This window comes from Canis aureus, chromosome 36 (genome assembly GCF_053574225.1).
Source record: "Canis aureus isolate CA01 chromosome 36, VMU_Caureus_v.1.0, whole genome shotgun sequence".
In the NCBI taxonomy this organism is placed as follows: domain Eukaryota; kingdom Metazoa; phylum Chordata; class Mammalia; order Carnivora; family Canidae; genus Canis; species Canis aureus.
Window position 1 is genome coordinate 5,986,957 of NC_135646.1, and position 26,800 is coordinate 6,013,756.

Consider the following 26,800-nt stretch of genomic DNA (forward strand, 5'->3'; position numbering starts at 1 on the left):
TATGTTTTGCCCCAGTGCTTCCTGTAATGCATGCAATACTCTGGTACAGGTTCAACCTTGCAAAACTGGGTCTGGCAGGGACTGGTCAGAGCAGTGGCATCTCACGGACCCTTTACAAAAGCCCAGGAGAGCTATGAACTCTCCTCCCCACAGAGCTGTATGTGTACACACAATTTCGCCCGTAGGGGGGCGGGGGAGATGGACCACAGGTTCAAGTTTTAGAACCCATGTCTTAGAAATCACTAGTTCAATCCCTGTGACAACCAAGGAAACTGAGGCCCCGAGGGGCTAAGTCACTTGGACCGGACCAAGAGGAGTCCTGCTTTCTCCCCCTCACACTCTGAATGTCCTTTTTCAGGTTCTCTTTATTTTTTGTTAGAGGCTCAGTGGGACCCCACCCTCCTGGCCAGCAGCTCTGAAGGCTTGGTCCCCAGGGCCTGAGCCTAGGCCTGTTGTACTTAAGTCTCTGTAGTCTCCCCAACCATCCAGCCAGGAACACTGAGGGCTTCTGTGAGAGGGAGCACACGTGAGTAACCAACCCCTCCCTCTGCCCCTCCCGTCCCAAGGGATGCACAAGCCCACTCCTGGTTCCTTTCTGCTTGAAACACTCGATGACTTTATTTGCCTTTGGCTGGCTTCTGGGAAGGGGCAGGGCAGGGCAGGGGCCGGCAGCGGCCTGGGCTTCATGCGCCCTCTGGTGGACCTCACAGGCAAGGACCAGAATCCGGCCAAACCCAAAGGGCTTCACAGTCTGGAGGCCACAGTCAACAGTCTAGGGGAGGGCTGCAGTGTTCCTCAGGCCTGCACTCCCCGCCCAGCTTCAGGAGATGGGGCATGCTGGGAGGAGGCCCTGAATCTCTGGCTCTCATACTCGCCCGTGTTGGATGCCCGCATGTTCTGCCGAGCCTTCATCTGCTTCAAACGGTCCTTGTCCACTTCCCGCTTGGTGAGGATGAAGAGGAGGATACCACAGGGGAAGCCGATGGCCCTAGGGGTGGGGAGATGTGCATGGGGTTTGGGGAGGGGCCAAGCCTGAGCCAGAGTTGCTGGGGGAATCTCATTCCAGCTTCATCGATCGCACAAATACTGCAATACCTCTTGTGTCTATGCAGCCTCTGCACTGGCTGCTGGAAGGCCCCAAGCAAACCAGGTCCTGCTGCTGCACTGCTTAAAACTCTGTAACAGCTCTCCGTCACTTCCTGGCCAAATCCAAACTCCTAGGCACAGCACAAAAGGCCCCGTGTGGTTGGTTTTCTGCCCACCTTTCCATTCCTGTCCCCAACAGCTTGACGCTCTGCTTGACATGAGCCCCTGCAATCCCGCCGTGCCAACTATGCCAGATTCTCCAGATAGCCCACCCTCTTTCCCTCTCCAAGTGTCGGCAAAGGTTCCTTCTGCCTTAACCGCCCCATGTCGCTTCCCAGACCCCTGTTCTCCATCTGAGTAACCACTACTCGGGAGGCACTTTGGTGTGGGGGAGAGGGCATGGAGTCACAAGACCTGGCGAGGATCCCACCTCTGAACCTTAGTTCCCTCCTTTATGAATTGAGATGTAATTTTTTTCTTACATGTTTTCATCTTTTGGATTTAGGAAATGTAACATTTATCTCAGAAAAACTAAACATATTACACTGTAAAGTACAGGCACACCTCAGGTGTGGGGGAAAAAACATTAATTTCCCCCTCCTTTCCTTTTAATATTGATCAACGATACGTATTAAGGTCAGAATCAGATACACTGAACGATACACTGAACACCTTCTAGATGCTCCTTATTCAACTAATACACTCTCTCTCACGTGACCTCAATGAAAGCTCAATTGCCTTTCACCCCAAGCTCCCAAAAGAGAGAATAAAGCCAGGGACCCAAACTCAAATCAGATTAGCTCAGTTTACCACTACACAGAAAACTCACTGTGTCTCCAATTCCACATACCTTCCCACCCCCTTTGCCTCATTCCTCCAAGAGTCCAATCCTCACTCCAAGCAGTTCCATCCCCACAACCTCGGATTCAACTCACCACCTGAAACTTAGAGAAGTTTCTGGGTCCCGCCCTCCCCTGTGCCACTCCCCGTTGGTGGGCAAAGAGTTAGTTAAAACTCACCAGGCTAGTCCCACAGCTTTCATGGGGTTCTTGCCCCTCTTTCTGGGGATGTATTCCAGCTCAGGGGATAGGGGCTCAGGCTCCTCCTTGCACTCTGGAGAGCTGTGGCTTTGCAGTGCCCGGGTCCTGCTCTGGGAGGCTTTGTTAGCTGTGGCTCCTGAAAGAATCCCTGTGGATGGAAGGAAGGAAGGAAGGTCAGTAAGAGGAGGAGAGCCCAGGGGAGGAAGGGGAGTGACTGCGGTTTGGAGTAACAAGTGCCAGGGAGAATCCAAAGGGAAATGGGAAAACTGCCATCGAGGTGGCACCTTTGAAAGCCACTTCCACGTCACTGCGGGCTCATCACCCCGGTGCCAGGACGGCGAGCTTCGTCGCTCTTCATCTGCTCGGACGACAGGAAGTGAAGGACTGCAGTGGGGCTCACATAAGACGTATGAAGGGAATCGGAGAAAAGGTTTTCAAACTGCAGAACGTTAGCACTGGAGCTTAAACGTAGTCTACTCCTTCCCCTCGTTCTGTAGAAGAGGAACCTGAAGCCCCCAGAGACGAGCTGCTTCGCCCAAGGTCAAACTGCCAATTATCTGGGGCTAGAACCCAAGCGTCCAGAAGCCCGGGGCTCTATCCTCTGCACTGCGGTGAGTGTGAGACACCTGGAGCGCGGGAGTCTAAAAGGCTTCCTCGGAGCTCCCTCTCGCAGCATGACCCTGCAGGTGTCGCGGAACTTGAGGGCAGGGGATGGGCTGGGTGACCTCCAGAGAGCATCTTTTTTTAGCCCCCAGACTCTTTATGATCCCGCAGAGAGGTGCGGGCAGGAACCGACAGCCATGACCTCCTGCTATCGCTGGTCGGGAGTATATAAAAAGGGGATCCCCTGCAGCCTTGCCCTCCCCGGGGTCCCTCTCCTTACCCCGGAGGACGCGGGCATTTCTCGCCCCCCGGCCCTTCAGCGCCGTAGCAGCTACCACCGCCGCCATGTTCAGATCCCACCCCCCTTCACCGCGCTCCCCGCCGGGAATTGTAGTTTGCGTAAGGGGCCTCCCCCGCTCCTTCCGTCCTGCCTACAGACCAGAAACTACATCTCCCAGAAGCCCGCGAGGGGCCCCGGGAGAACTACTCTTCCCAGGAGACCCCGGAGGCGCGCACGCTCGCTTGTTTCCCTCCTGTTGGAGGCGGAGTCAGGCCGGGCGGAGTTTGGGTTCTCCCCGCCACGGCCCGCCCCCTTCTCCCAGCTCTGCCCCGTGATTGGTGGGTCAGCCGGGTAGCCCCCTTCGCTATTGGGCTAGCGGCCGTCGCTCTTCCTGCCGGGGAGTCGCCTACGCCTACTTCCTCCCGGGAGGAGGGGCTCGAGTTCCGCGTCGTCGCGCAGAGCTGACTCTGGGAGGCGTTTGGGCCCAGAGAAGTGGATCGGCCGCTTGCGCCGCATGGAGTCCGAATCGGAGAGCGGGGCCGCTGCTGACACCCCCCCCCTGGAGACCCTGAGCTTCCATGGTGATGAAGAGATTATCGAGGTGGTAGAGCTGGATCCTGGCCCGCCCGACCCGGGTGAGAACTGCCGCCGCTCGGGCCGCGGGACGGGAGGCGCCCCCCTGGCCCCCGGCCCCTGCTTCTCCCCCCGGCCCCCCTCCCCTCCGGCCGTTCCTGCCGCTCCCCGTCGCCCTTCCTCCCTGCCCTGCCCCCACACGTAGTTCCCAGGCCTGGCAGGGGTGGGGGTTCCCCTGACGCCTCCTCCGGCCCTTCCCCTCACACACCCCCTTCCCGTCATCCCCTCGGTCCTCCCTTCCCACACGGCCCCTGGCCATGCCCGGGTCCTCCACCTCGGCGTCCTCCGCCCCCAGAGCCCCCCTCCCCGCCGCCTCACCCCCTCCGTGTGACCTCAGCCGACCCTCTTGCTACACCCCAGCTCCCCACACTTCTCCGCTAAGCCTCTTCTGGCTGCCGAGCCCCACCTTTTAACCCTCTCCCCAAAGCAGATGATCTGGCCCAGGAGATGGAAGACGTGGACTTCGAAGAAGAGGAAGAAGAGGAAGAGGGCAACGAGGAGGGCTGGGTTTTGGAACCCCAGGAAGGAGTGGTGGGCAGCATGGAGGGCCCGGACGACAGCGAAGTCACCTTCGCGCTGCACTCAGGTAGGTCTCTGGTAAACCCCGTGCGCCGGCGCCGCTGAACATCAGACGCCTGCTGTGCCCGGAGCCTTCCCCGGGGCAGGGGCAGGGAGAGGGCCCGGGAGGAGCTCACGCCCCATGGCCTGGGGGAGAGCTGGGCTGCTGGAGCCCGCCCAGGCACCGGGCGTCGGATCTGCTTTTGCTCCTTACAGATCTGTGGTCTTTGTAGCGTCTCTAGGTCTTTGTTTCTTTTCCAGAAGTTACCTTGTCGTAAATTAGAGGTAGCAGTACTTTTTCTGAGCAAATTTTGTATACTATTCTCAAATACTGGTCCCTAATAAGGCAAGTGACGGGGTGCCCTCACTCCGTGCTCAGCCCGGTGGCAGCCCCGGCTGAGCCTGTAAGCCCTGCACGTGTCCACTGCTCTGGTCTGAGCGTCAGTCTGGGGTGGTGAAGGCAGCAGCCCTGCAGAAGGACTCGGAGCTTGGCAAGGGTAGAGAGGGATTTCTCCAACAACCTGATGCTTGAAACTTAGAAGAACTTGGATGCACCCTTCTTTTCTGGAGGAAAGACATGGTGCTCTGGGTGGAAGCGGGTGGGCTTCCCGAAGGACAGGACCCTGGGTGGCAGCCCTGTCCGCTCACTCGTGCACTCTCTCTTGGGACAGCGTCTGTGTTTTGTGTGAGCCTGGACCCCAAGACCAACACGTTGGCCGTGACGGGGGGTGAAGATGACAAAGCTTTCGTGTGGAGGCTCAGCGATGGGGAGCTGCTCTTTGAGTGTGCAGGTGAGGGAGCACGGCTGAGGTCCTGTTCTCCTGGAGGTCTTAGGGGGGTTAGCCTGCTGTGCTCATGCCTCCAGCAGCTACTTACTGATCTCCATCCTGTGCTGGACCCGAGGACTTCAAAGCAGATGATCTAGTCTGTTTTGGGTGCAGGGGAGGGAGCTGGTAGTGGCCAAAGGAGTCTGGGCAGGGTCTGCGAGGAGGTAGCACTGGCTTAGGCAGAAAGGGGGAGCAGGTATTTGGGGCAGAGGTGTGGAGGTATTTGGGGCAGAGGACGTAAGCCTGAGCGAGGCACGGTTGAGTGGGAGGCTAGCATTGCCACCCCTAGGGAGGCCTGGGGGTATTGGTGCCTGGCACGGGCAGTGACTCGAGTCACCTGTTACGGTGGGAACCCCCCCTCTTTCCTTCCCAGCTGGTCCTTCGTGGGGGCCGGACGCCTGGGTCGTGTGTCACCAGCACCAGATACCCTGACGTTCTCCTCTCTTTCTACCTACTTTGCTTTGCAGGCCATAAAGACTCTGTTACTTGTGCTGGCTTCAGCCACGACTCTACCCTAGTGGCCACCGGGGACATGAGTGGCCTCTTGAAAGTGTGGCAGGTCGACACCAAGGAGGAAGTGTGGTCCTTTGAAGCAGGAGACCTGGAGGTGAGATCGTCAGAGTGGTGTTTGGCTGTGTGGGGCCTTGGGTGGGAGGTGAGGGCTTGGGGGTCCGGTGTCGCCTGTCCCGGACCCAGCCAGCTCTGAGCCAGTGCGCTCTCAGGTTGCAGCAAGGGTGTCTACTCCGTTTCCCGTCCAGGCCCCGCTGACCTCAGCAGCAAGGACAGCTTGGGGGGAGCTTAGGGGACAGGCTCCTAGGCGGGATGGGGTGACAGGCGCCTCCCTGCTGACCCTTCCTTTCTGCCCAGTGGATGGAGTGGCACCCTCGGGCACCTGTCCTCCTGGCGGGCACCGCTGACGGCAACACTTGGATGTGGAAGGTCCCAAATGGTGACTGCAAGACCTTCCAAGGCCCCAACTGCCCAGCTACCTGTGGCCGCGTCCTCCCTGATGGTGAGGGCAGCTCTCTGTCCGTCCTTCCCTGGGTGTACAGAGGTTGGCTCCAGGTGTACTCACCCTCCTGGGCTCCCTCCGGGTCCTGGCCGGCCAGCTCCGAGGTCCGCCGTCCGGAGCGTGGACCCAGGCCCCAGAGCAGACCGCGTCCCCTCTCCGGCCTGGACTGCACACTCTTCCTTCCGTGGGGCAGGGTCTGCTCCCTTACTTTCCTGTCTCCCCGCCCCCCTCATTCCCTTGCTGGGTGTGCCTGAGGGTGCCATCTGACCTCCTCTGTGCCTGTGGCCCTTCAGGGAAGAGAGCTGTGGTCGGCTATGAAGATGGCACCATCAGGATCTGGGACCTGAAGCAGGGAAGTCCGATCCACGTACTAAAAGGTCTCTAAGGCAGGGGAAGGGTTCGCTGGGGGTGTCTGTGCGGGAGACCTGGGGCAGGACTCGGGGCCTGGGGGGCAGCCTGACCTAGCTGTCTGCCCCCTCCTAGGGACCGAGGGTCACCAGGGCCCTCTGACCTGTGTCGCCACCAACCAGGACGGCAGCCTGATCCTCACTGGCTCCGTGGACTGCCAGGCCCAGCTGGTCAGTGCCACCACTGGCAAGGTGAGTGCGACCTGCAGCCTGTCGCTGGAGCCTCTGCTGCCCACGTCCCCTGTGCGTCTCCTGTTGCCTTGCCGCCCTCTCGTCAGCCCTCCCGTCAGCCCTCCTCCTGTCCCGATTCTCCCCCCATGGCTTACAGGTGGTGGGTGTGTTCAGACCCGAGACTGTGGCCTCCCAGCCCAACGTCGGAGAGGGGGAGGAGAGCGAGTCCAACTCCGTGGAGTCTTTGGGCTTCTGCAGCGTGTGAGTGTGAGAGTGAGAAGGGCCAGGGCCTGGGCCTGGAGATGAGGACAGCTGTAGAGAAGGGGGTGGGGCGAGGGGCGCCTGGGCCGGGGAGCCAGGGAGGAGTGCAGGGTGCGTGAGCCCACGTCCCTCCACGAGCCTTTCTTTAGTGGTGCTCCCCTCTGCCCAGGATGCCTCTGGCAGCTGTTGGCTACCTGGATGGGACCTTGGCCATCTATGACCTGTCTACGCAGACCCTCAGGCATCAGTGTCAGCACCAGGTACAGGCAGCCTGGAGCTCTGGTGGGGCCTCTCTGTCACCCGCCCCCTCCTTTCCTCCCTCCTCCCCTCCCTCTGTCCCTGAGAGTCTGGGGCAGGTGCCTGTCAGCTTCCCCGGCCCTGATGCCCTCCTTCTCTCTGGCACCCGGGTGTAGTCGGGCATCGTGCAGCTGCTGTGGGAGGCAGGCACCGCCGTGGTTTACACTTGCAGCCTGGACGGCATCGTGCGCCTCTGGGACGCCCGCACCGGCCGCTTGCTTACCGACTACCGGGGCCACACGGCCGAGATCCTGGACTTTGCCCTCAGCAAGTATGTGAATTGGGCCAGGGCCAGAGCCCCTGTGTGATTGGGAGGTGGGACCAGCACGCGGGGGCCATGGAGTCCTTGGGCCGTGGGAGGGGATTCCTCAGGGAAGCTGGACCCCAAGGCCTGGTGGCGGCCGTGAGGCAGACGCACTGGGAAGCCCGAGGGAGTTGCAGCTTCTGGTTGACGGGGACCCGCCTGGGCTCTCCCATCTCAGTTCAGGGCTGAGGGGCTGGGACTGTCCCCCATGTGGTGGCTCTTCTCTGATCCCCTTAGTGGTTGCTGGCTCTAAGCGTGTTCCCTCCACGTGGCACATTGGCCCGGTGCCAGGCACTGGGGATCTAGAATCAAGGCTGCACTGGAGGTGGCCACCCGAGGGCCCCGGGTGGTGGGCTTGGGCCAGGCCCCGGGCCCTTGGTCCCGCCGACCCGCACTTTCTGTCCACAGAGATGCCTCCCTGGTGGTGACTACGTCAGGAGACCACAAAGCTAAAGTATTTTGTGTGCAGAGACCTGACCGCTAACGGCTGCGGCCTCTGCTTTGGTGTTGAGGGGTGAAGGGAGACCCCACCAGCAGAGGCGGTAGGGCCCGGGGAGGAGGAGGGGGCCGCGGACTGTGTTCCAACCCCTTCAGCCGACTTGCCCCCTCCGTCCCTTCTCTTAAGAGACCCATCCCTTGGCCCCCCACCCCACCCTCACCCAGACCTGCGGGTCCCTTAGAGGGGGGTCAGGCCTCTTTCTCTTTCACCTTCATTTGCTGGCGTGAGCTGCGGGGGTGTGTGTTTGTATGTGGGGAGTAGGTGTTTGAGGTTCCCGTTCTTTCCCTTCCCAAGTCTCTGGGGGTGGAAAGGAGGAAGAGATATTAGTTACAGATTTTAAAAATGTAAATAAAATATACTTCCCAGAGACCGTGTGTGTTTGGATCTTGTGGCCTCTGGGCAGGAGGAACCGGTGAGGGAAACGTCAGGGTGAGGCTCCCAGCAAAATCTCATTTTCGAGGTACCTCAGCTCACCGCCTGGGGTGGTGTCTCGTCCCCCCCCCTCCCCAGTCAGTTCTGAGGGAGTCGGGATCTCCGCAGGTGCGTGTCTGGCTCTAGTTTCTTTCCGCTGGTGTCCCTCCTGCCTCCTGCTCAGGGATGCGGAATGAGATAACCAGGAACTGGGCCCGATGGGTTTATTGGGTCGGGGTGGAGTCGGATAAGGGCAGGGCTTCTGATCCAGAGGCGTGGGGACGAGGAGGCCGGCTTGGTGGCCGAGATGGACAGATGGTTCTGGCAGGAGCCAGCAGAGGCCCGCCCCTAGTTCAAGTCGAGGTCCACGCTGCTTTGGCTGCCGGTGTGGTAGGCGCTGCCCGGGCCCGGCCCGCCCCGGGGGGCTCTTCCCTGCAGCCCCTGCAGCCACCTTCGGGCGGCCGCCCTCCAGGGGGCCGTGTAGCGCTGGTCCCCCAGCCCCATGGCCACGGGCACGGCCGCCGCGCTGGCGCTGCCCAGCGACATGAGGGACAGCAGGGTCCCTGGGCCCAGCGGCGGGCGCTGCTCATAGGCCAGGACCGAGAGGAGCAGGGTGGCCACGTAGGGCCCCCAGCACAGCCCGAAGAGCAGCGTGGCCCCGGCCTGCGCCTTCGCCTGCCTCCAGGTAAGGGCCCGGGCCAGGGCCGAGGGGGCGCCGCGACACACGGCCCGCTCCAGCCGCCGGATGTCCTGCAGCTGACGGTGCGCCGCGGCCAGCACGCGGGCCGAGAGCAGGGCGGCGGCCCCCACGGCGGGCAGCAGGAGCCCGTAGACTTCCAGGTAGAGGTAGGGGGCCGGGAAGACGGCCTGGGAGCTGCAGTTGGCGCCGGGGGCCCAGTGGTTCCAGCCCAGCGCGGGCAGGCTGGCGAAGAGCAGGGGCCCGGCCCAGGTGAGCAGCAGGGCCAGCCGCGGGCTCCCGCGGGGCCGGAGGGGCCGCAGCACGGCCACGTAGCGCTCGCCGTGCACCAGCAGGAGGTTGGCGAGCAGGGAGAGGAAGGAGAAGTTGGGCGCCAGGTAGAGGAAGAGGCAGGACCAGTAGCCCCGGCGGCTCTGGCTCCAGAGGCCGGGCAGCGCGGGCAGCGCCAGCCCCGTGAGCAGCCCGGCCAGCAGCAGGCTCAGGAAGAAGCAGCCGGCGGGCGGGCGGCGCAGGTGCCGGTCCCTGGCGATGCCCAAGGCCAGGAGCAGGTTGGCAGCGACGATGAGGCTGGCCAGGGCCAGGGAGAGCCCCAAGGCCCCGGCGGGAACGGGGCTGGGCTCCTCCCTGGTGCTGTTGGGTGTCATCGGGACGGGGGAGGCCTGGGGCCGCGGCCGGCGAGCCTGGGTGAAAGACGGGCGGCCGGGATCAGCCGGGTGGGGGGCTGCGCGTCGTCCGCGGGTTGCACACCAGCCGCCGCCCGGCCTTATCTGGCTCGCGGATACGCCCTTTTATTCATGAGCGGCCGGTTACAGTTTGCGCAAAAATCCACGATTTGGGGCTTCTCTTAAAAGTCACATCCAGCCAGCAATTCTGTCCTGCGTGGTAGCAACTGTCGGGCGCCGAGCGCGGGCTGTGTCCACCCGGTGCCCCCGTCCCCGCCCTGCCGCGCCGGCCCTTGCTATTACCTGTCCCCGTCCCACCCGCTCCCGGCAGCTGTGCTGAGGCCTCTGTTGAGACTGCAGGGCCGCCCCACGGGGCCCCGGGGCCCCAAAGCCCCAAAGGGTCTTGTCCGGCGGCCTCCACCAGCCGAGGCCTCTAAGTTGGCTGAAAGGGAGGACGGGGTCTGGCGGGGGTGTCCTGGTCTTCCGGCCAGGCCAGCACGTGAGGGGCTCCTTCAGGTTGGGCTGGGGCCAGTGCTAGGGGTGGCCGCTGTGACGGAGAGGGGTCCCCGTCCTCTGGCTGGGGCTGGGGCTTTAGGGAAGGACCTGGAGGGGTGGGCAGGGCAGGCGGGAGGCAGAGGCAAAGGCAGGGCTTGCTCAATGCCTGAGTTAGTGACAGGCCAGGGCCAGGGTGGCAGCAGCAAGTGGGGGACCCTGTCCCCTGAGCTCCCCGCCTCTCTCCCCCGCCTCACAGGTTACAGCCCAGTGAGCAGCCTCCGGGTAGGACTTCCAGCCCATAAACTTGACTCCTCCTCACCACACTAGCAACAGGGCCCTTTCTGGGAACTGGAGGCAGAGGGGAGTCACTGGGGAGGATGAAGGTGCCAGCAGGAAGGGGGACAGTCCCCACACCCCGGAGCGCTGGGCTGAGCCCAGAGCGGACGCAGGAGGAGCTGCTCGTTTCGTTTCGTGACTCTGATCCGGGCCTGTCCTTCCCTTTCTTGGTTCTATGTCCTCAGGCCCCTCAGACACCCTGGCCCCAGGGCCACGCCGTGCGGAAGGGGGGGTCCCGGCCCTTGGGGGAATCTCCTGCTGCTGTCAGCTGGGGAGCAGCCGCCGTTGCCAGGGTTAAAGTCAATAAGGAATGGATTCCTGCCTGCCCCCACCTCCTCACCCCGGATCTGAGGGCATCACCGCCACCCTGAGCTGCCACCCCGAGCCCTGGAGACGAAGGCTGACCCCTTCTCTTCCCAGACCCCTCCTCCCCCCAACTCTGGGCCTGCCAAGCCCCGCCAGGCTGTCTCCTCCCTTCCCCTCCCCGCAGCCCGGTTCCTCTTCCTCAACCTCCCCCGCTCCTCACCCCTGCGCTCTCCCCAGGACCTCCTTCCCTGTCTAGCAGGCCCTTTGGTTTCTGTTCCTTCGTCCCTGCGCCAGGAACTCTATTAAGCCCCGGGAGACCTCGGGGGCTGTTAGTCAAAGCTGGACTCTGGGGTCACGGCTGGAGCTCCCAGCACTCAGCCTGGAGGGCGTCCTCACCCCTCCTCCCCCGGAGCAGTAAGGGGGCGGGGTGGCCCCAGGGCCCCCTTCCCCCGGAGGCTCGGCGGCTTGGACTGGGTGCAGGCGCTCTCCAGGGTCCCGGGCTGCGGTCTCCAGGTGAGGCTCGGTGCTACTCACATGCTGCGGCAGGTGTCGCTGGGCCGGCCTGGGCCTTGCTCCTCGCGTCAGGGACTGGCTGCGGGCAGGCGGGCAGGGCTTCGGGCGCGGTCTGCTGTGCCTCCGGGACCGCGGGGCCGGGCTCCCTGCTGCCCAGGCTCTGCCCCCGCCTGGGTTCTGGAGGGACGGAGCTGGGGCTGGTGGGGCTCGGCCTGGCCCCGCCTCTGGGGGTGGGACCTGGCACACCCTGAGCCGCGGCAACGGGGAGGCCTTCCCATCCCTGTCCAGTGCCCTCTCCTTATCCTCCATCAGTGTGTCCCTTCCCCGGCCGCAGCTCGCCACCAAGGCGGCGGATCCCCTACGTCAGGTCACCCAACTTGGAGCCGGTCACCGGCCAGCAGCCTAGCTAGTCTGAGAATTGCTTTCCAGTCAATGAGTAATCATGGTTTCGTCTACCCCCTCCACTTCCCATCTGAGCTAATACATTTACATTTTATGAGACTTGAACCCTCGGAGTGGCCTGCCGGCTGACAGCACGTCCCGGACCCGTGCACTGCAGAGTCGTGTCTGATGGTGGCAGTGGCGGGGTTTGGAGCTTGCGGATCTTCCCCATCCTTGTCACCTGGTGGGCCTTTCAGCTTAGAAAGCCAACCTTGCCTTCTAGAACCTGGGGTCATCCTGCACTTTTCTCGATGACTTTGAGTCAAGTTCTGAGCTATGAGGTTGAAATGGCTCTGGGGGTGTGTGGCATTGGGCCGGCTACCCTCAATTTTCCCACCTGTAAAATGGGTACAAGTACACCTACCTCTCTGGGCTGTTGGGGAATATCATGGAGTAACACGTGACTGCATATATTCTGGTGCCGGACACTTGATCGGGTGGGGGGGAGGTGTTGGTTCTCAACAAATGATTCATTTCCTTCCCCTCCGTGGTGGTAAGGGGCGCAAGTCAGTATTGGGACCAGAAGGCCTGGATTTGAATCTTAGAATTCCGGCTGGGATTTTTTTTTTTTTTAAGCTGTGTGAACTTGGGCAAATTACTGAAGTTCTCTTGCCTTTGTGTCTTCATCTGTAGGATGGGGCTTATGTTGCACTCACCTATGGTGAGACTAACGGAATTAATGCGTGATGAGGACTTGGATGAGCACTAGGCACACAGGCACTCCATGAAAGGCAGCCGTCATTACCATTTTTAGGATTCCTGCCCTTCTCTGCATGTCACTTCCCTCCAGCCACCAGTCCAGTCTGAGAGAGAGAACTCTGTAGGGAAAGGCAGATAGAGAGCTCATGGAAAAGCAAGAGGAGAATGGGCACTTCTGCTCCATGGGGATACTGAGGAAAGTAGGTACAGGAGAGGAAGGCAAGTAAGTTCAGGCAAGGCAGCCAGGAGGTGTGATGCTCTAATTTTCGCTTGTATCACGCGAGGCCTTGGGGTGCTGGAAAGAAGCTGGCTCAAGTGGGAGGGAGCAGGTTGGAACTGCAGCAAGAAAGCTGGAGATGAGACACAAGGAAAGGCTTCCCTGCTCAGGAGCACAGGCAGACAGAGCCAGGGGACTTTCGTGCCCTTGGCAGGGGGGTGGGAGACCCAGGTGGGGGGTGGGGGTCCCAGGGGTCTAGCTCCACCCATCCTGCACAGTGGCCAAGGGGCCTGGGGAGGCAGGACTTCTGTTGGGACAGGAGGGGAGAGGAGGAAAGCATCCAGCCCCAAGCCCATCCTCAAGCAGGCAGCCGGCCCTCCGACCCACGCTATCTGGCGGTAGAAGTCAGAGGCTCTGGGAGAGTTCAGCCTGGGGCCCGGACAGAAGTGGGTGTGGGGCCCCTCAGATGCTCGACTGCCAGGAATAAACAGACCTCCTTCTGTTCCCAGCCCTGGCCTCCTCCCTACGGGATCCAGGATGTCTGTGTTTCTTCTTCGCTGCTTTGTCTAAACACTGTGTGTGGGATGACGTATGAAGGGGCCGGGAAGCCTGGGTCCGGTCTCTTCCTCACTGGACCATCCAGGCCTTCTCGGCTCCCCCATCAACCTCTGGCACGGACTCATCCCTGGCCTTCTCCTCTTGCCCACAGGAGGGCTCTGGCACCGGCAGTTTCCAGACGCTCCATGTCAGCTGCAGGCTGGAGAGCACCCTCCGTGGCCCCCATTCTCCTCTCCTCAGGCAGAGCCTCTATGGGGGGCTCAACCCTGCCAGAGCATCCTCCTGGCCTTCGTTCACTGCTCACTCCATTCTCTGGGATATTTGAAGCTCTTTGCTGACCTTGGGGGCCCAGGACTGGGTGGGTGTGGTATGCAGGGGCTGGGGTACGGGTACGGGGAATGGGATGAACGGAGGCAAGGAGGCTCAAGGCTTTCTGGACCCTGGCTGGCCTCCAGGAGCCGCTGTCAAAACTCTTCAGTCTCCATAGGCAAGAGCAGACAAGCCCTTGGGAGCCTCTGGGGGACTCGGCACAATCCTGGCCAGGAACTTGGCTTCAGGAAGCCTGGAGTCAGGTCTATGGGCCGAAGAAACCCTGGTCCTCCCTGTTGGTGCTTAACCAGATTCTCCACGGCCCCCTCAGAGCCACACTGCACTGCTTTTAGCAATCCCCAGAAGGGGAGCATTGCTTGAACTCAAAACAGCCCCCAGAGCAGACGTAGGCTTGGGTCTTTGGCCTCAGGAGCTCTTAGGATGAGGGTCTTCACACCACTGAGACTGAAGGGAACTGCAATGGCAACTACCAAATACTGGCTTCCCAGGAGGCGGCTGCTGCAGCAGCCAGCACTTCCTTTTCCAGGTTTGCCAGCCACCAGAAGCAGGTGACAAGGGGCCGCCCCGTCAGCACCAGCACTCCCCAGTACACACGTTTGTTGGGATGGGCACTTAGCTACTAAGTCCTGAGCTAAAAGCCCATTTCAGTGGAGTCCAGGTGACTCAATGACCTGTGGCTTTCAGACTTGACTCACAGCAAAAAGGCATTTCATAATCCAATCAAGATGTATGTACAAAACTAAAACACATTCCCAAATCAATACTTACGATTGAGAAGTGTGATGTATACTGATCTATACTATCCCATTAAAAAAAAAAAAAAAAAGAAAAAAAGCTGGGGCACGTGGGTGGCTCAGTTGGTTGTCTGCCTTTGACTCAGGTCATGATCTCGGGGTCCTGAGATTGAGCCCCTGTTCAGCAAGGAGCCTGCTTCTCCCTTTATCCACCCCCGCTACCCTGTTCATGCTCTCAAAAAATAAGATCTTAAAAAGGCCAGTGATGAAGTTACACATGTGACAGACACAGAAATACACCACACACACACACACACACACACACACACACACTCGTGCGCGCGCGTGGGTGGGTGGGTGAGTCAGGCCTGGACCACAACATGGTCCTGGCTAAGACGTTGTACTACAGTCATTCGAGATGCTACCACTGGGGGGAGCTGGGTGAAGAGCACACAGAATTTCTATATTATTTCTTTTAACTGCATATGAATCTCCAGTGATCTCATAACGGTTTAGGAAATAAAAACGTGGGCAGCCCCGGTGGCGCAGCGGTTTAGCGCCGCCTGCAGCCTGGGGTGTGATCCTGGAGACCCAGGATCAAGTCGCACATCCGGCTTCCTGCATGGAGCCTGCTTCTCCCTCCGCCTGTGTCTCTGCCTCTCTTCACTCTCTCTGAATGAATGAATAAATAAATCTTAAAAAAAAAAAAAAAAAAAAAAGGAAATAAAAACGTCAGGACAATTCATGAATGGGTCTCAAACCAGCCTGAAACTCACTTCACTAGGTGGAGACAAGTTAAAAGGGAAAGCAAGAAGCTAGAAACCACTAGGATGGCCCTCAGACCATTTCAGCGGCTCCTAAAATTGCCCTGATAATTCTTTACCGAATTTTCTGAACGCTTTCATTTTTGGGATCAGTGTCCTGCTAGGGGACAGCATGCTTTGCTAGACCTGGTGATGTTAGGTGAGCATCTCCCCAAAGGTAATTCTGTGGAATGCCAGTCTTTTGGGCTACTGCGTGAGAAGAGAAAGGGCGGCCGCTCAGTCTGCATTACGTCCAGACATAATACCCATCAATGTCCTGCAGAACAACACAGGCCACGGAACACATGTTTTGGGAAATGCTGTGCGTTAATGATAAAATAAGAAGCCAGAAAACAATATGACTGTCACGGTCCCAGAAACTACTTGGCCACAGCCAGACAGACTTTGTCACCAAGGTTTACAGGAAGCCTGTTCACATATACTCAGAACCATTGACCAGAGCCCACTAGCCAGCCATCCTCTTTCTCTCCTCGAAGTGGGAGGTTAGGGGACTCCTGAATCTAAGGTTTCCCAGATGGAGTCTGTAGGTTCAAAGCGTCATGTGTACTCTTCCTCCCTTCTCCTCTCTCTTTTGGACTGTCTAGAGACCCAGCAAATTCTCATGTAAGATAGAAAGATTTTCTTTATTAATGACCCCAACTGTATTTCTTTAGATACAGGAGTTTTGAACTCAAACACTTAGGAGAAAACAAGTTAAGATTGCATTATCCTGCAACTCATTACCAGTAACATATTGCAAAGCGCAACAGCTTGGAAGAGGGGGAGGAAGGCAAGGGGAGTGAGGGAGGGAAAGTAAAGAAAAGGAATTAAGTTGATCAAGTGGAATTGTTTTCCTTTTTTTTTTAATTCTTGAGAACTATGAAGTCCTTGCAAGCACAGCTCGTTTCTGCAGATTATTTTCCAAACGTATACAAAATGGAACCCAAACGGAGAATCCCTTAAGAACCTGGAGAGGTGCAACATTAAAAGCTACGATTATCCAGTAGCAAGTGTTCCAGCCTTCAGCTGCCAGCCGCCTCCTCTTCCTGTTCCCCAGAGTTAGCGGGACGAAAACGTCTTCCCCCTTCAAGAACAGAGAGAAGTGTGAAGGCTGGTTTTGGGCTCACCTGTCCCACCACCCCATGCTCCTGGACTAGGGATGGGACCCCAGAGACACTGAGACACGGGTGCCAAGGCTCCTCAGAGGATGTGGGAACTCTAGGCCCAGAGAGATTTCATCAGCTTTCTTCCTGTCGAATACTTTTGGGGTAACAGGGAGCATCTAGGCCAAGCCCACAAGGATGTTCAATAAATATCAAGTTAAGACAAGAGAGTCCCTTGCCCACAACTTCTGGATGGCCAAACCTACTCGAATTTCAGACTGGGCTCAACCTTCTTCCCGGTTGAGAGCTCCGGCTCCTCTTACACAGCTTATACCTCTTCAGGCTTACAGATAACAGTTCCTTCATTTCCACCATGGGAGGAGGATAGGATGCTCAAAACTTCCAAGTACAGACCCTTCATGCTGCCATGTGGTGACCACACTCTGGGTTACAGAATGCTCGCCTGACTTTAGGCTCCTGAGTCCTGGCCTTCCATCCCACCCAGTATTTCTCTGGGAGGGCCATTTTTGGGAACAGGCTGGTTCTCAAAGACAGAGGTAGTAATTCAGTCTAGGGCTGAGAACTATGGGAAATTGGGGCAAAGACATGGGAGCTAAATATTCCTGTCCTGAAGGTCTCACCCACTTTAAAATGAAATCGTGTTTCTTCACTCCCATCCCCACCTCACCACACAAAGATCATTGAGTGTTCGATTCTGGCAGAGGCACCAAGCCAGGCCTGCCATCCTATTCCATGCAGCATCCCCCTGTTTCTGTTGTCTGTGGGGGTCCTGGCCTCCCCTACTCATCCTTAGTAACATGACTTGGTTTTCAGCTCAGATGTGGTTGTCTGCCTCCCCCTTCTTTCTGGGACCCATCTCTGCTAAAGAAAGGTCACAGGGCAGAAAAAAGCAGAGCTACTTTCTCAGTCCCAGGAAGGAGGTTTATGGATGCCTGGTTGGTTTCAAGAATCTATCCTTCCTCAGCTCCCGGGCAGGGCAGGGGGTTCGTCCCTGTACCTCAGATGACTGCATTTGTGTTGCAGCACCCCAAGACCACTGCTGGTGGGGTAACAGGGCAGGGGGGAAGCTCTCTGGGGAGACACTGGGCGGCATCTGCCGTGCTGGCCTCTTCTGAACAGACAAGTTACAGGGCTGAAGATGACGCAGGCAGCCCCATGACTGCTATTTACGAAGCCAGCCTTCCTATTTGGTGTAGGACGGGCTGGCCAGGTCAGGCTTCCTTCTGCTGTTCCCAGCTGCCCATTTACCTCCCAGCCAGTCTCTCCACTTGCCCTGAAAATGGCACAGCACTGGTTGCCCCACACTCAAGGTCACCAAAGCAGTGCCCTGTGAGAAGAGCAGTCCTGTGGCAAGAGGTGCAGGGGAACTTGTTAACTCCAAGAGGGAGGCAAGTTTCAGAGGGGGCAGAAAGAGCGTAAGTGTCCCAGGACATATGCCCTCCCTACGCTGTGTCAATTTTGCCCATTTTAGGCCTTGCCACAAAGCTGCAGAGTAGAAGGCATGACGCTGCCACTGTGTCACCATGGCACCTGGGACACTCTCTGGAAACAGAGATTCCAACTATAGGCTGAACACCACTTCTTAGGCTCCGGACAGGAAGTATAGAGCTACTACCAAGAGAGGCCTTTGGTACCACTTTCATGAGATGGGTAGCCTCTACAGCCTTCACCTAAGGAAGTCAGGAGTGACAAACTGCTTTTACAACCATCTGATGTTTCTGAGATTGAAAACCCTCTGCTCAGGTATCAGGCGTCAGGCACTTCTCTCATCCTGTCACGTAGCAGCAGAAACTAGATTGGCAGGAGAGGCCTCACATGCCCAGGGAGGGAACTTGGGAGCCTCGTGGACACCACACTTGCCAAAGGTCGCCCCCAAGAGGAGTAGGTGTTGGCAAATACACTGGCTGTGAGGGGTGTGCAGCACTAAGTTCACCTTAAGACTTGAGTTCAGTGGGCACAAAGGCTGGCAGGTAAGAACGTGTTGCCTTATCTTGAGAACAGGATCACCTAAACATCACCAAAAGAGGAACCCAACACCTGACATTTTGTCCAAAGACCTACATGCCTACCTAGGCTCTAGACCACGCTGGCCTCTCCTGCACAGCCACACATGGGAGCGTGCTAGCCAACATGTCCATCTCTGAGAGAGACAACTTCATTTCCATACAAAATTCCCACTGAGCAGCAGACTGGGGGATAATAGCACTTAGGGATGGGCTCTTGGCCTGTTCACTCAACTAAAATGGCCAGAAGCAAATCTCCCCCTTTCTGCAGGAAGACCTCGAGGGGGCTGACCTCCTAACGTAGGCCCAGGGAGGACACAGTGTATCTCGGTAACAAGGTCCCTTTGTGTTCTCCCTAGCTGCCACCCCCCTCGCTCATGGAGACGTGCAACGAGGGAGTCCAGCCCAAACCACTCAGAAGTGAAAACCTGTCCATCCCGTCTTTAGTCGCTCACATGGCTACAGGCCCAACCCTGCCTGCCTCACCTGTAACTGCTGTCCAGACACCCGGAGGGCCAGGGCACCAGCACCCACTACTTTCCTCTTGGGGGAATCAGGAAAGGAAAGTGGTCCTGCTTGTGTGGCCGCCCTACTCACGTGATTGTTTTCATTTCTTTCTTCTCGGCATCTGGGCGTGCACGGTTCAGCACCTTGAGGAAGTCCGATGTTTTTGCCCGCATACGTGTGTGAATATAGGCCTGGGAGCAAACACAATGGATACTAAAGCAATGAACACAATGTTCTAGAAAGACAACTTTGGTTTTAGTAAGAGTTACCAGGAAAGTTTGGGAACACATGCCCTGGGACTGACACAGGACCATGCAGATAAGCAGGAGGGCAACCCTTTCTGAAGACAAATATTCATTTCTCTACTACAGGGAGGAGGTTAGAGAGAGAGATGGAAGGAAGGCCATGGGATCTTAAAGTCTCTAGAACCATCAGAATTCATAGCAACAGCCTGGACTATAAGAATGACTTTTGTTTTCCCAAAAAGTAAACTCTATCCCCAGTGTGGTGCTCAGACACACAACCTCAAGATCAAGAGCGATGTGCTCTACTGATTGAGGCAGCCCCCAACCCGAATGACGTTCTATGTCACTAACTGTGGTGGAGAGAATGACCTGGACCATAGGAGCCGAGTTGCTGTGGCCCTTCCCACCTTAGAGCACTTGATGTGGTAATGCAGGTAGTCCCGGAACGTGTGGATCAGGTTGATGGTGTTGTCTCGAGCGCTGGCATTGGTGTGCCGAGGGAACAGCACTGTGGGCAGGGCACAAAAAAGGTGTCACATGGAGGCTGAAAGGTGGGTAGGTAGAGTCTACGGTCAGCTCTGATCTCTCCCTGCCTGAGTACATCGCACCTGGTTCACCCCACCCAGGCTTTGTCAGGGTTTTCCCCTCAGATGAGGAAGGGATAAACACCATAACCAGGACAGGTACCAGGGAGTGCAGATGGAGGCTATGTCAAGGAAAACGGAGATGATGGGAGAAAACCAGGGCTTCCCTGGGAAAGGGCTCAGTGCCGGGCATCACTCCAGGTCTGGGTTCCACCCTGTGGCTGTGCATTCTGAGATCTATGCCCTGCCTGCTGCACGCCTATTAGCCTCTGCCTCTGCAGCATGGAGGTCTCCTGAGACGGTGATACCACTGGCTACAGGAGATGGGGGCCTTGGAGAAAACACTTCATCTTAGGTATCAGCGTCAGGAAACAAAGCCTGCCAGTCCTCCATCCCTGGTGCTGCAGCTTTCAGAGGCACATGGTTCCAGAAGATTCTGTGGTCTTGTGGTGAAAACTAAACACTAAGCTCCAAGGACCTCAACTCTCCTGATGAGGACAGGCAGCAGGAGCTCCTCAGCTGGGGGATGAGAAAAGCCCCTCCCACGGTGCCATGCACCGAAGCCCTCTCTAGCCACTCTGCATTCGTTCCCCCTTCAGCTTTCTGGAATCCTCTCCATATCCTGTATCTACTCTAGTCAGTGGTCTTGGCAACCATAAAATTCTCCAAGTAGGAGGTTTTCCTAACATGAAAAGGAATGCCTCAAAAGAAAGGGTGGGACCTGTGTGTCAATTCTGAGAAGAAATGAACAGCAGAACTGCAACAACTAGAAGTTTACCATCAGTTTATGCACCATAAAGACAAAGGCGAATTAAACTGTGTGGCATGCGTCAGGCTACCTGCAAGGAGCCTGCTTCTCCCTCTGTGTCTCTGTCTCTCTGTCTCTCTGATGAATAAATCTTAACAAAACAAAACAAAACAAAAAAATCCACAAAAAACCCCAACCGTGTGGCATGAATTGTAAGCTGCATCCCAACATCAAAGACTGTCACATGAAAGAAAATGTGTAGTTTAGATTTAATGAAATATGGTAAATCGGTGGGCTCATCACCCATAAACGGGTACACTTTCAGTACTGAGATGATTTAAATTTCACAAAAAGCAATATTTTAATGGTGTTAAGTGCAGTGTGGGAATGAGCTGTTATTCCAAATTGTTAGCTACACTCATTGGAGCCAGCTCACTGGTCTGGACCAACCATAAGAAGGGAAGACTTAAATTTCTTCAGTGGAATACGTGAATCATGGCAGGAGCTCTGGCTTAGTCAGCAAAAACCCAACAAATGCCAAATGACAGAAACTTCCTCCCACCCTGCTGCTTGGCAATGTTTACGTGGTCCCAACTCTTAACACTTGACATCAGGGACCACACTTTTTTCCCTCAGGATTTAAGAAAAACAGGAAAAAAAGAAAATGATTGCGACACACCCTCCTACAGTCATAGCATTTGTAATCAGAACAATCTGGTACACATGCCTTTGCCCCTTTTACATCTTAACAAAGGTCTGTCCTAGTTTACGCATCCTGCAGCAGGAAGGCATCAGAGGCCCCCTGACTTGGCATTCCTGCCCCACTCACCGAAGGTAATGTAGCCAATGTTGTCGCCCACGGCAGCATCTGTGTCTTTCAGCTCCAGAGGAGGTTCCCTGTGGCTAAAGAGGACCTGTGGGGCTGTGTGGCTGGCTCTGCGGCCTTCTTTGAACTCCTGGCGGGAAGAAGCACAAAGTAACCAGAAGAAAATGAAATGTAAGATGAATGCCAACTTCCCACTACAAGGCTGGTCCGGTGTAGTGTGACCCCTGTACCACTCCGGACTGTCAGGTGAAGAAACACCTGACACCAAGAGTACAAGTGCTGGCTGCTATCAATGTGATCCAAACTCAAAAAGAAGGAGACCACAGAGTACGTAGCAAGACTGATCTTTAGAATGTGAGGAGATCTTTTTTTTTTTTTTTTTTTTTTTTATGATTTTATTTAGAGCAATAAAGAGAGCATGAGCATGAGTGCACTAGCCGGGATGGGGGTATGCGGGGGGCAGAGGGAGAGGGAAAAGCAAGCTCCTCACTGAGCAGGGAGCCTGATGTGGGTCAAATCCAGGACCCTAGGATAGTGAGTGATCTGAGCCGAAGGCAGATGCTTAACTGACTGAGCCGCCCAGGCACCTCTGATGAGAGCATTCTTAATCCCATTCCCTTTCTCTTTCTCTTGTTTTGGAACAATAGAAGCAGTAAAAGTTTGTCTGAGACTAAACAGACAATGAATTTAGACATTTAGGATTAAGGACTACTGCTGATTAGTTTTTTTTTTTTTTTTTTTTAAGATTTATTAATGGGGGCGGGGGGCAGAGACACAAGCAGGTCCCATGCAGGGAGCCCGACGTGGGACCGATCCTGGTCTCCAGGATCAGGCCCTGGGCCAAAGGTGGCGCTAAACCACTAAGCCACTCGGGCTGCCCTGATTCGTTTTATTTCATGTGAAGAGGTTTTATTTTTTAGGAAATCTTGAAAATCTCAGGGTACATGGAACCCAGCCTCTAGCTTGGTTAAGACTCAAGATCAAATCTTAACTCCTTTCATCTTTGCCTGAAAGCCCCTTATGAGCTGGCTCATTTCTCACCCCCCTGCACCTCCGTATCTACTTCTTCCCGTTTCATGAAAACCATGCTTTTTCAGGGCTCCGAACCTTTGCACAAGTCCTGTTTCATGGAGGTATCTTAGACTGTTACTGTTTAGAATCCATCAATCAAAACTTTAAACTACACGTAAGCCCTTCTTGGGGACAGAAGACAACAGTTAAAGAAGCTGAGTTTTAGGGTTCACGGAGAAGAAGGAGGCTGTGTGACAGGAGAACTGAAAGCCAGATTGTTAATTCTGGCACTGAATGGCTAGAGACTCAATCACCACCACTCTGCGTAAGAGCTCATCATCGTTAACAAAATGTCCCCACCCTCATCGAACAACAAGAAAATGAGCATGTAAAAACCAGGCTGTTCCTATGTTTTAATCTTTAAATCTTGAGCTTTTCTAACGCATACATTCCTGTGGACATACCAAAGTGATAACAAGGCATCCCTGTCTCAACCAAGATCTGCAAGAACAGAACTAGATTTTCCAGCAATACCAGTAAAACAGGGTGATCCAAATTCACTAAATGATAGCGGAAGGATGGAACCAAAGGTTGTGCAAAGCCCCGGAGAGTTTTAGGAGTACGGAAGGCATGCTAACACAGCTGTCTGGTCTGCAATGCTCTACTGCTGCTCAGATATGACCTTCTCTATCATGCCATCTCCAACAGACTCAGGCAGCTGGTTGCTCTATGGTGGGAAGTTCCCATGTCTTCTCTGTAAGCCTCTACCATGGCACTTTACCATTCACTAACACCTCTGGCTTCCCGACCAAGTTGTAAGCTCTGCAAGCCAAGGATCCTCCTTTATTACTCTGTATCTATTCCTCTTTCTTCAAAGAGACTGGCTAGCACATGGCTTGCTGAATGAAAGCAAACACTTCCTACCTTGGAGGACTTAGTGCCTCACACTGTATTGGAAGGGGCAGGGATTACATTTTCCATTTGCAGATAGGAAGAATGTGCATTGGGCAGCAAGCCCTAGCAAATTAGTGGCAAAAGGGGAGATAAAAAACATAGCTAGGTTAGGTTAGCTCTCTCTTAAATTTTGTTCCTCAAAGGAAAAATATTTGGAGAGGCAGGGAAGGAGTCAATATCATTCAAAATGGAAATTGCTAAAGCTAAGCTTCTGAGATTACCCTTCCCTAGAAAAATTACTTTTTACCTTGCAAAGAGGTTTGGAAGTTTTCTAACTTTTATTATTTTTATTCTTTAGCCTCCGGGGATAAAACAGAACAGATAATAAATGCCAGCATTTTCTTGCATTTAGTAAGGCTCCAAATCACTGGTACTTACTGGCATTCATACCCAGATGTGACAACTTATTACAGTGGATTCCATCAGTTCTGTGTACGTTTGGTTTGCAATGGGCAGCAAGCCCTAGCAAATTAGTGGCAAAAGGAGGATAACATGTAAGATCTGGTTAACAATTATTTCTGATTTGGGTCTCCTTGGTGCTGTCTCCTAAATAATACTTATTAAGAAACAATCAACCAACCCACCCAAACAGTTCTTTTTCATTAGGGTCTTTCTTTGTCCTGTATGTGTCAGCAACGATGCCTCTTTTCTCTTCCTCCAACTAAGATGTCTTTTGAGTATCAGAATACCTTTCTCTCTTCCATCAAAGCATAATTTATGATAGCAAGTTCAGAATATATATATACATACACACACACACATATATACATATGCACACACACAGAAACTGATTATATGATAAAGATAGCATCTTAAATTGGTTGTATAAACATTGGCTTTGAAACAACAGCTACTGATACCAATAGGTAGCCATTTAGAAAAAAATGATGGCTCCATCTTTCATACTACATACCAGGAGAAAACTCTAAACAGGTAATCAAAAGATTGTGTAAAATATGAAACTGTAAAAATACTAGGATATAATATAGGCAAATTTCTTTATGGTCTTGGAGTAGGGAATTTCTAACTATGACTTGAAATCTAGAAGCTGTAGGAGGCACTGACTGACTTAACCATGTGAACATAAACTTCTGTATGAGGGGGAAAACCCCCCACAAACTCTAATAACAAATTGGAAAAAATATCTGCAACTCTTACCATAGATAAAAGGCTAATCTCTCTAGTATATAAAGAAATGGAGAAGATCAGTAACTGAACAGAAAAATGGATTAAGGGCATAGAGACATTTCACAGGAGAAGAAAAATAGCCTTCAACATAAGAGAAGATTTTGGACCTCTTTCACAAGAGAATGTAGATACCATTTTTAATCTATCAGATTGGCAGAGATCCGAACATCTGCCAACATACCCTGGGAAAACGAGCACTCTCATGCATCATAGGGTGAGAGGCAAAAGGGTATAAACTCTGTAGAGGAGGGTCTGGCAATATCTACCAAAATTACTAACTTTGACTCAGTGCTCTCACTTCAGGAAAACATCCTACAGCTACAACCACAGAGGCATCTAGGTAGACAGAGTCCTCAACATCCTGTCTTTGTGACTGCCTAAGAGGTAGACTGCTTGTGTCTTGTCCCTAAACATACAGAAACCAATAGTCTCTGTTTAACTTTTCTTGGTTACAGGGCTGACACTAAGATCTAAAAAATATGAAAAATACTCTAATCTCCAAAACTATTGTTCCTAATGCTTTTCACAGACTAAGCAGTGAAATGTTCTCTATCAGACTTTCTCTAGTGCTCAGCTTGCATGCCGATAAAGATAACATACCAAAGGCAAACACTAGAATATCCCTGTGAGTGGGGAATAGCAACTCTGTCTTTTTCCTAAAGGCAGGAAGTAGGACAGCCCTGGTGGCTCAGCGGTTTAGCGCCGCCTTTAGCCCAGGGTGTGATCCTGGAGACCCGGGATCGAGTCCCACGTCGGGCTCCCTGCATGGGGCCTGCTTCTCCCTCTGCCTGTATCTCTGCCTTTCTCTCTGCCTCTCATGAATAAATAAAATCTTAAAAAAATAAAAAATAAATAAAGGCAGGAAGTATCCCTCAGAGTCTGCCTGCTGAATGACAAAAGTGTTCTGAGCAGACTGTAGGTCCACACTGGGAGGGGGAAACCCACAAAGGCCCACAGCAAACAGGTAAGTGACCAGGAGGACTTCAAACAGCGTCCCTGGGTCGCAGCATTCTGTGCTAGGCATCACTGTTCTCTCAGGATTTTATAATAATGAGGCCCAGGAAAATTCTCAGATGATTTATTCTGGGGTAAAAGCCAGCAAAATAAACCCAGGTTTCTAAGGTCATTTCAAATAAATTGCCCCAGCCTTGGACTTTGGTGAGGAAGGCAAGGCAGATGGCTTCCCCAGCACAGCCTTTCCATATTCCTGGACGCCAGATGGGGCTGCATGGTGCCCATCCAGTCACTAGCTAGAGTTACGGTCAGTGCAAAAACGCGGAGATTTTCTTTTAAGACCAGTGCCCTACCACATGTACTTTGAGGGAGGAGTTTAAATTCATATGCAAAAAATACACTAAGTTCTCCTAAGGAACAAATCTCCTGGAAGCTCTCCAAGATAAGGTCTGTTTAAAGCATAAAAATAAGTTAAGATGTCGCCTGGAATAAAATGGAACAAGACTGGTAAAAAACCAGCCAAATCTAAATATGTACTTCATAGCTTTTAAAATTAGTTTCTCAGTCTGGATTCAGGCCAATTTCTAAGCTACTGCATTTAATTCCCCTGTCAATTCGCATAAAAACAGATGAAATGCCTTTCTGGAAGCTTACATTTAGGACCCAAGATATAGGTCTGTACACACACACACACACACACTCTCTCTCTCTCTCTCTAACACAAAGTTTAGTACTCCCAGATGCTGTATCAATATTCCAATTTTTCTGTACAGTGGCTCCAAAATTAGAATTTCTGATCGATTAGACTAAACACAAAAAGCCCCCAGAGATAGATCAAATTGAGGCTATCACTTTTGAGTATTCGCCGCTTAGAGAGGACACCCATAAAATATCCTCACTACATTAAGCACAACCATCTTTCAACTCTATGCAATAAAAAATATTCTGTCCCAGAATTCTTAAATCTCCTTACCCTGCCAAGGAACAGCATGAATGTGCAAAAGGTGTTTAAAAATTTAACCACTGTACTAGATTTTGAATGCTGAGCCATCTCAGAAGAAATCAGCCTGTTTTATTACTTCAATGATGAGCTCTTCATGTCTTAGAGCCAGCAACTGGTTAGCAGACAGCATGACAAAGCCACAATGAGGTATCGTATCAGACTAGAGTCCAGATGTACCAGAAATTCATTTACAAAATGTCCCACTAAAGCCCCATTCCTCTTCTTGGTACGTGAGCTGCTTTTGAGGGACGTGCTCTACAGTGACCTCAAGCAAACTATGGCTAATTTGCCTCACTGACCACTCAACGACTCTGGCCTATTGATGTAATACTTACTACTAAGAATTTTTAGAGATTCTGTTCTGAGAAGACTTTAGGACTAAACCAAGCCAAGAATGGATCTTGCCAAGAAATCACAGGAAATGCAACGCAGGAAATGTGACTAAGCTTTAAATCAAAGACCCTATGGCAGCA

General features: G+C 54.3%; 4 protein-coding genes across 7 annotated transcripts in view; 1 reads left to right on the top strand and 3 right to left on the bottom strand.

The window, feature by feature from the left end:
• The window catches only part of PNKD (PNKD metallo-beta-lactamase domain containing), a 59,827-nt gene extending 56,566 nt beyond the window's left edge, over positions 1-3,261 (bottom strand). The window contains exons 1-3 of one of the 3 annotated variants that reach the window (XM_077885250.1): positions 3,010-3,162; positions 2,106-2,274; positions 589-988 (exon numbers count right to left, since the gene is read on the bottom strand). In XM_077885250.1, the coding sequence (XP_077741376.1) occupies positions 796-988; positions 2,106-2,274; positions 3,010-3,076 (429 nt within the window). In that variant the 5' untranslated portion in view covers positions 3,077-3,162 and the 3' untranslated portion in view covers positions 589-795. Of the gene's footprint in view, positions 1-588; positions 989-2,105; positions 2,275-2,410; positions 2,961-3,009 lie in introns of those variants that run through there. The other 2 variants (XM_077885247.1, XM_077885249.1) reach the window with 2 other exon arrangements.
• Positions 3,262-3,426: 165 nt separating this feature from the next.
• On the top strand, positions 3,427-8,347 carry AAMP (angio associated migratory cell protein). Of its 2 annotated transcripts, none has more exons than XM_077885229.1 (11): positions 3,427-3,644; positions 4,070-4,228; positions 4,872-4,991; positions 5,495-5,634; positions 5,895-6,039; positions 6,333-6,416; positions 6,523-6,638; positions 6,775-6,878; positions 7,048-7,138; positions 7,292-7,446; positions 7,888-8,347. In XM_077885229.1, the coding sequence occupies exons 1-11, from the start codon at positions 3,524-3,526 to the stop codon at positions 7,961-7,963; spliced, it is 1,311 nt and encodes a 436-aa protein (XP_077741355.1). In that variant the 5' UTR covers positions 3,427-3,523; the 3' UTR covers positions 7,964-8,347. The 2 variants fall into 2 exon arrangements, with proteins under 2 accessions (XP_077741355.1, XP_077741356.1); XM_077885230.1 differs by having other exon boundaries at positions 3,431-3,644; positions 4,073-4,228.
• A 252-nt stretch (positions 8,348-8,599) lies between these two features.
• GPBAR1 (G protein-coupled bile acid receptor 1) lies at positions 8,600-15,664 on the bottom strand. Its single transcript, XM_077885228.1, has 2 exons — positions 11,420-15,664; positions 8,600-9,766 (listed from the first exon to the last, which is right to left on the bottom strand). Exons 1-2 carry the CDS (start codon positions 11,705-11,707, stop codon positions 8,738-8,740), a joined length of 1,317 nt encoding a protein of 438 aa, XP_077741354.1. The 5' UTR covers positions 11,708-15,664; the 3' UTR covers positions 8,600-8,737.
• A 141-nt stretch (positions 15,665-15,805) lies between these two features.
• Positions 15,806-26,800, bottom strand: part of ARPC2 (actin related protein 2/3 complex subunit 2) — a 29,829-nt gene continuing 18,834 nt past the window's right edge. The window contains exons 8-11 of the mRNA XM_077885252.1: positions 21,221-21,347; positions 19,467-19,567; positions 18,905-19,005; positions 15,806-16,264 (exon numbers count right to left, since the gene is read on the bottom strand). Of these exons, the coding sequence (XP_077741378.1) occupies positions 16,240-16,264; positions 18,905-19,005; positions 19,467-19,567; positions 21,221-21,347 (354 nt within the window). The 3' untranslated portion in view covers positions 15,806-16,239. The remainder of the gene's footprint in view (positions 16,265-18,904; positions 19,006-19,466; positions 19,568-21,220; positions 21,348-26,800) is intronic.

Coding starts and splice junctions, on each gene's coding strand:
- AAMP (XM_077885229.1), top strand. CDS start 3,524: ATGGAGTCCGAATCGGAGAGCGGGGCCGCTGCTGACACCCCCCCCCTG. Junction 4,229..4,871: donor CACCTTCGCGCTGCACTCAG/GTAGGTCTCTGG, acceptor CTCTTGGGACAG/CGTCTGTGTTTTGTGTGAGC. Junction 6,040..6,332: donor TGGCCGCGTCCTCCCTGATG/GTGAGGGCAGCT, acceptor GTGGCCCTTCAG/GGAAGAGAGCTGTGGTCGGC.
- GPBAR1 (XM_077885228.1), bottom strand. CDS start 11,707: ATGGAGGATAAGGAGAGGGCACTGGACAGGGATGGGAAGGCCTCCCCG. Junction 9,767..11,419: donor AGCGACACCTGCCGCAGCAT/GTGAGTAGCACC, acceptor TCTTTCACCCAG/GCTCGCCGGCCGCGGCCCCA.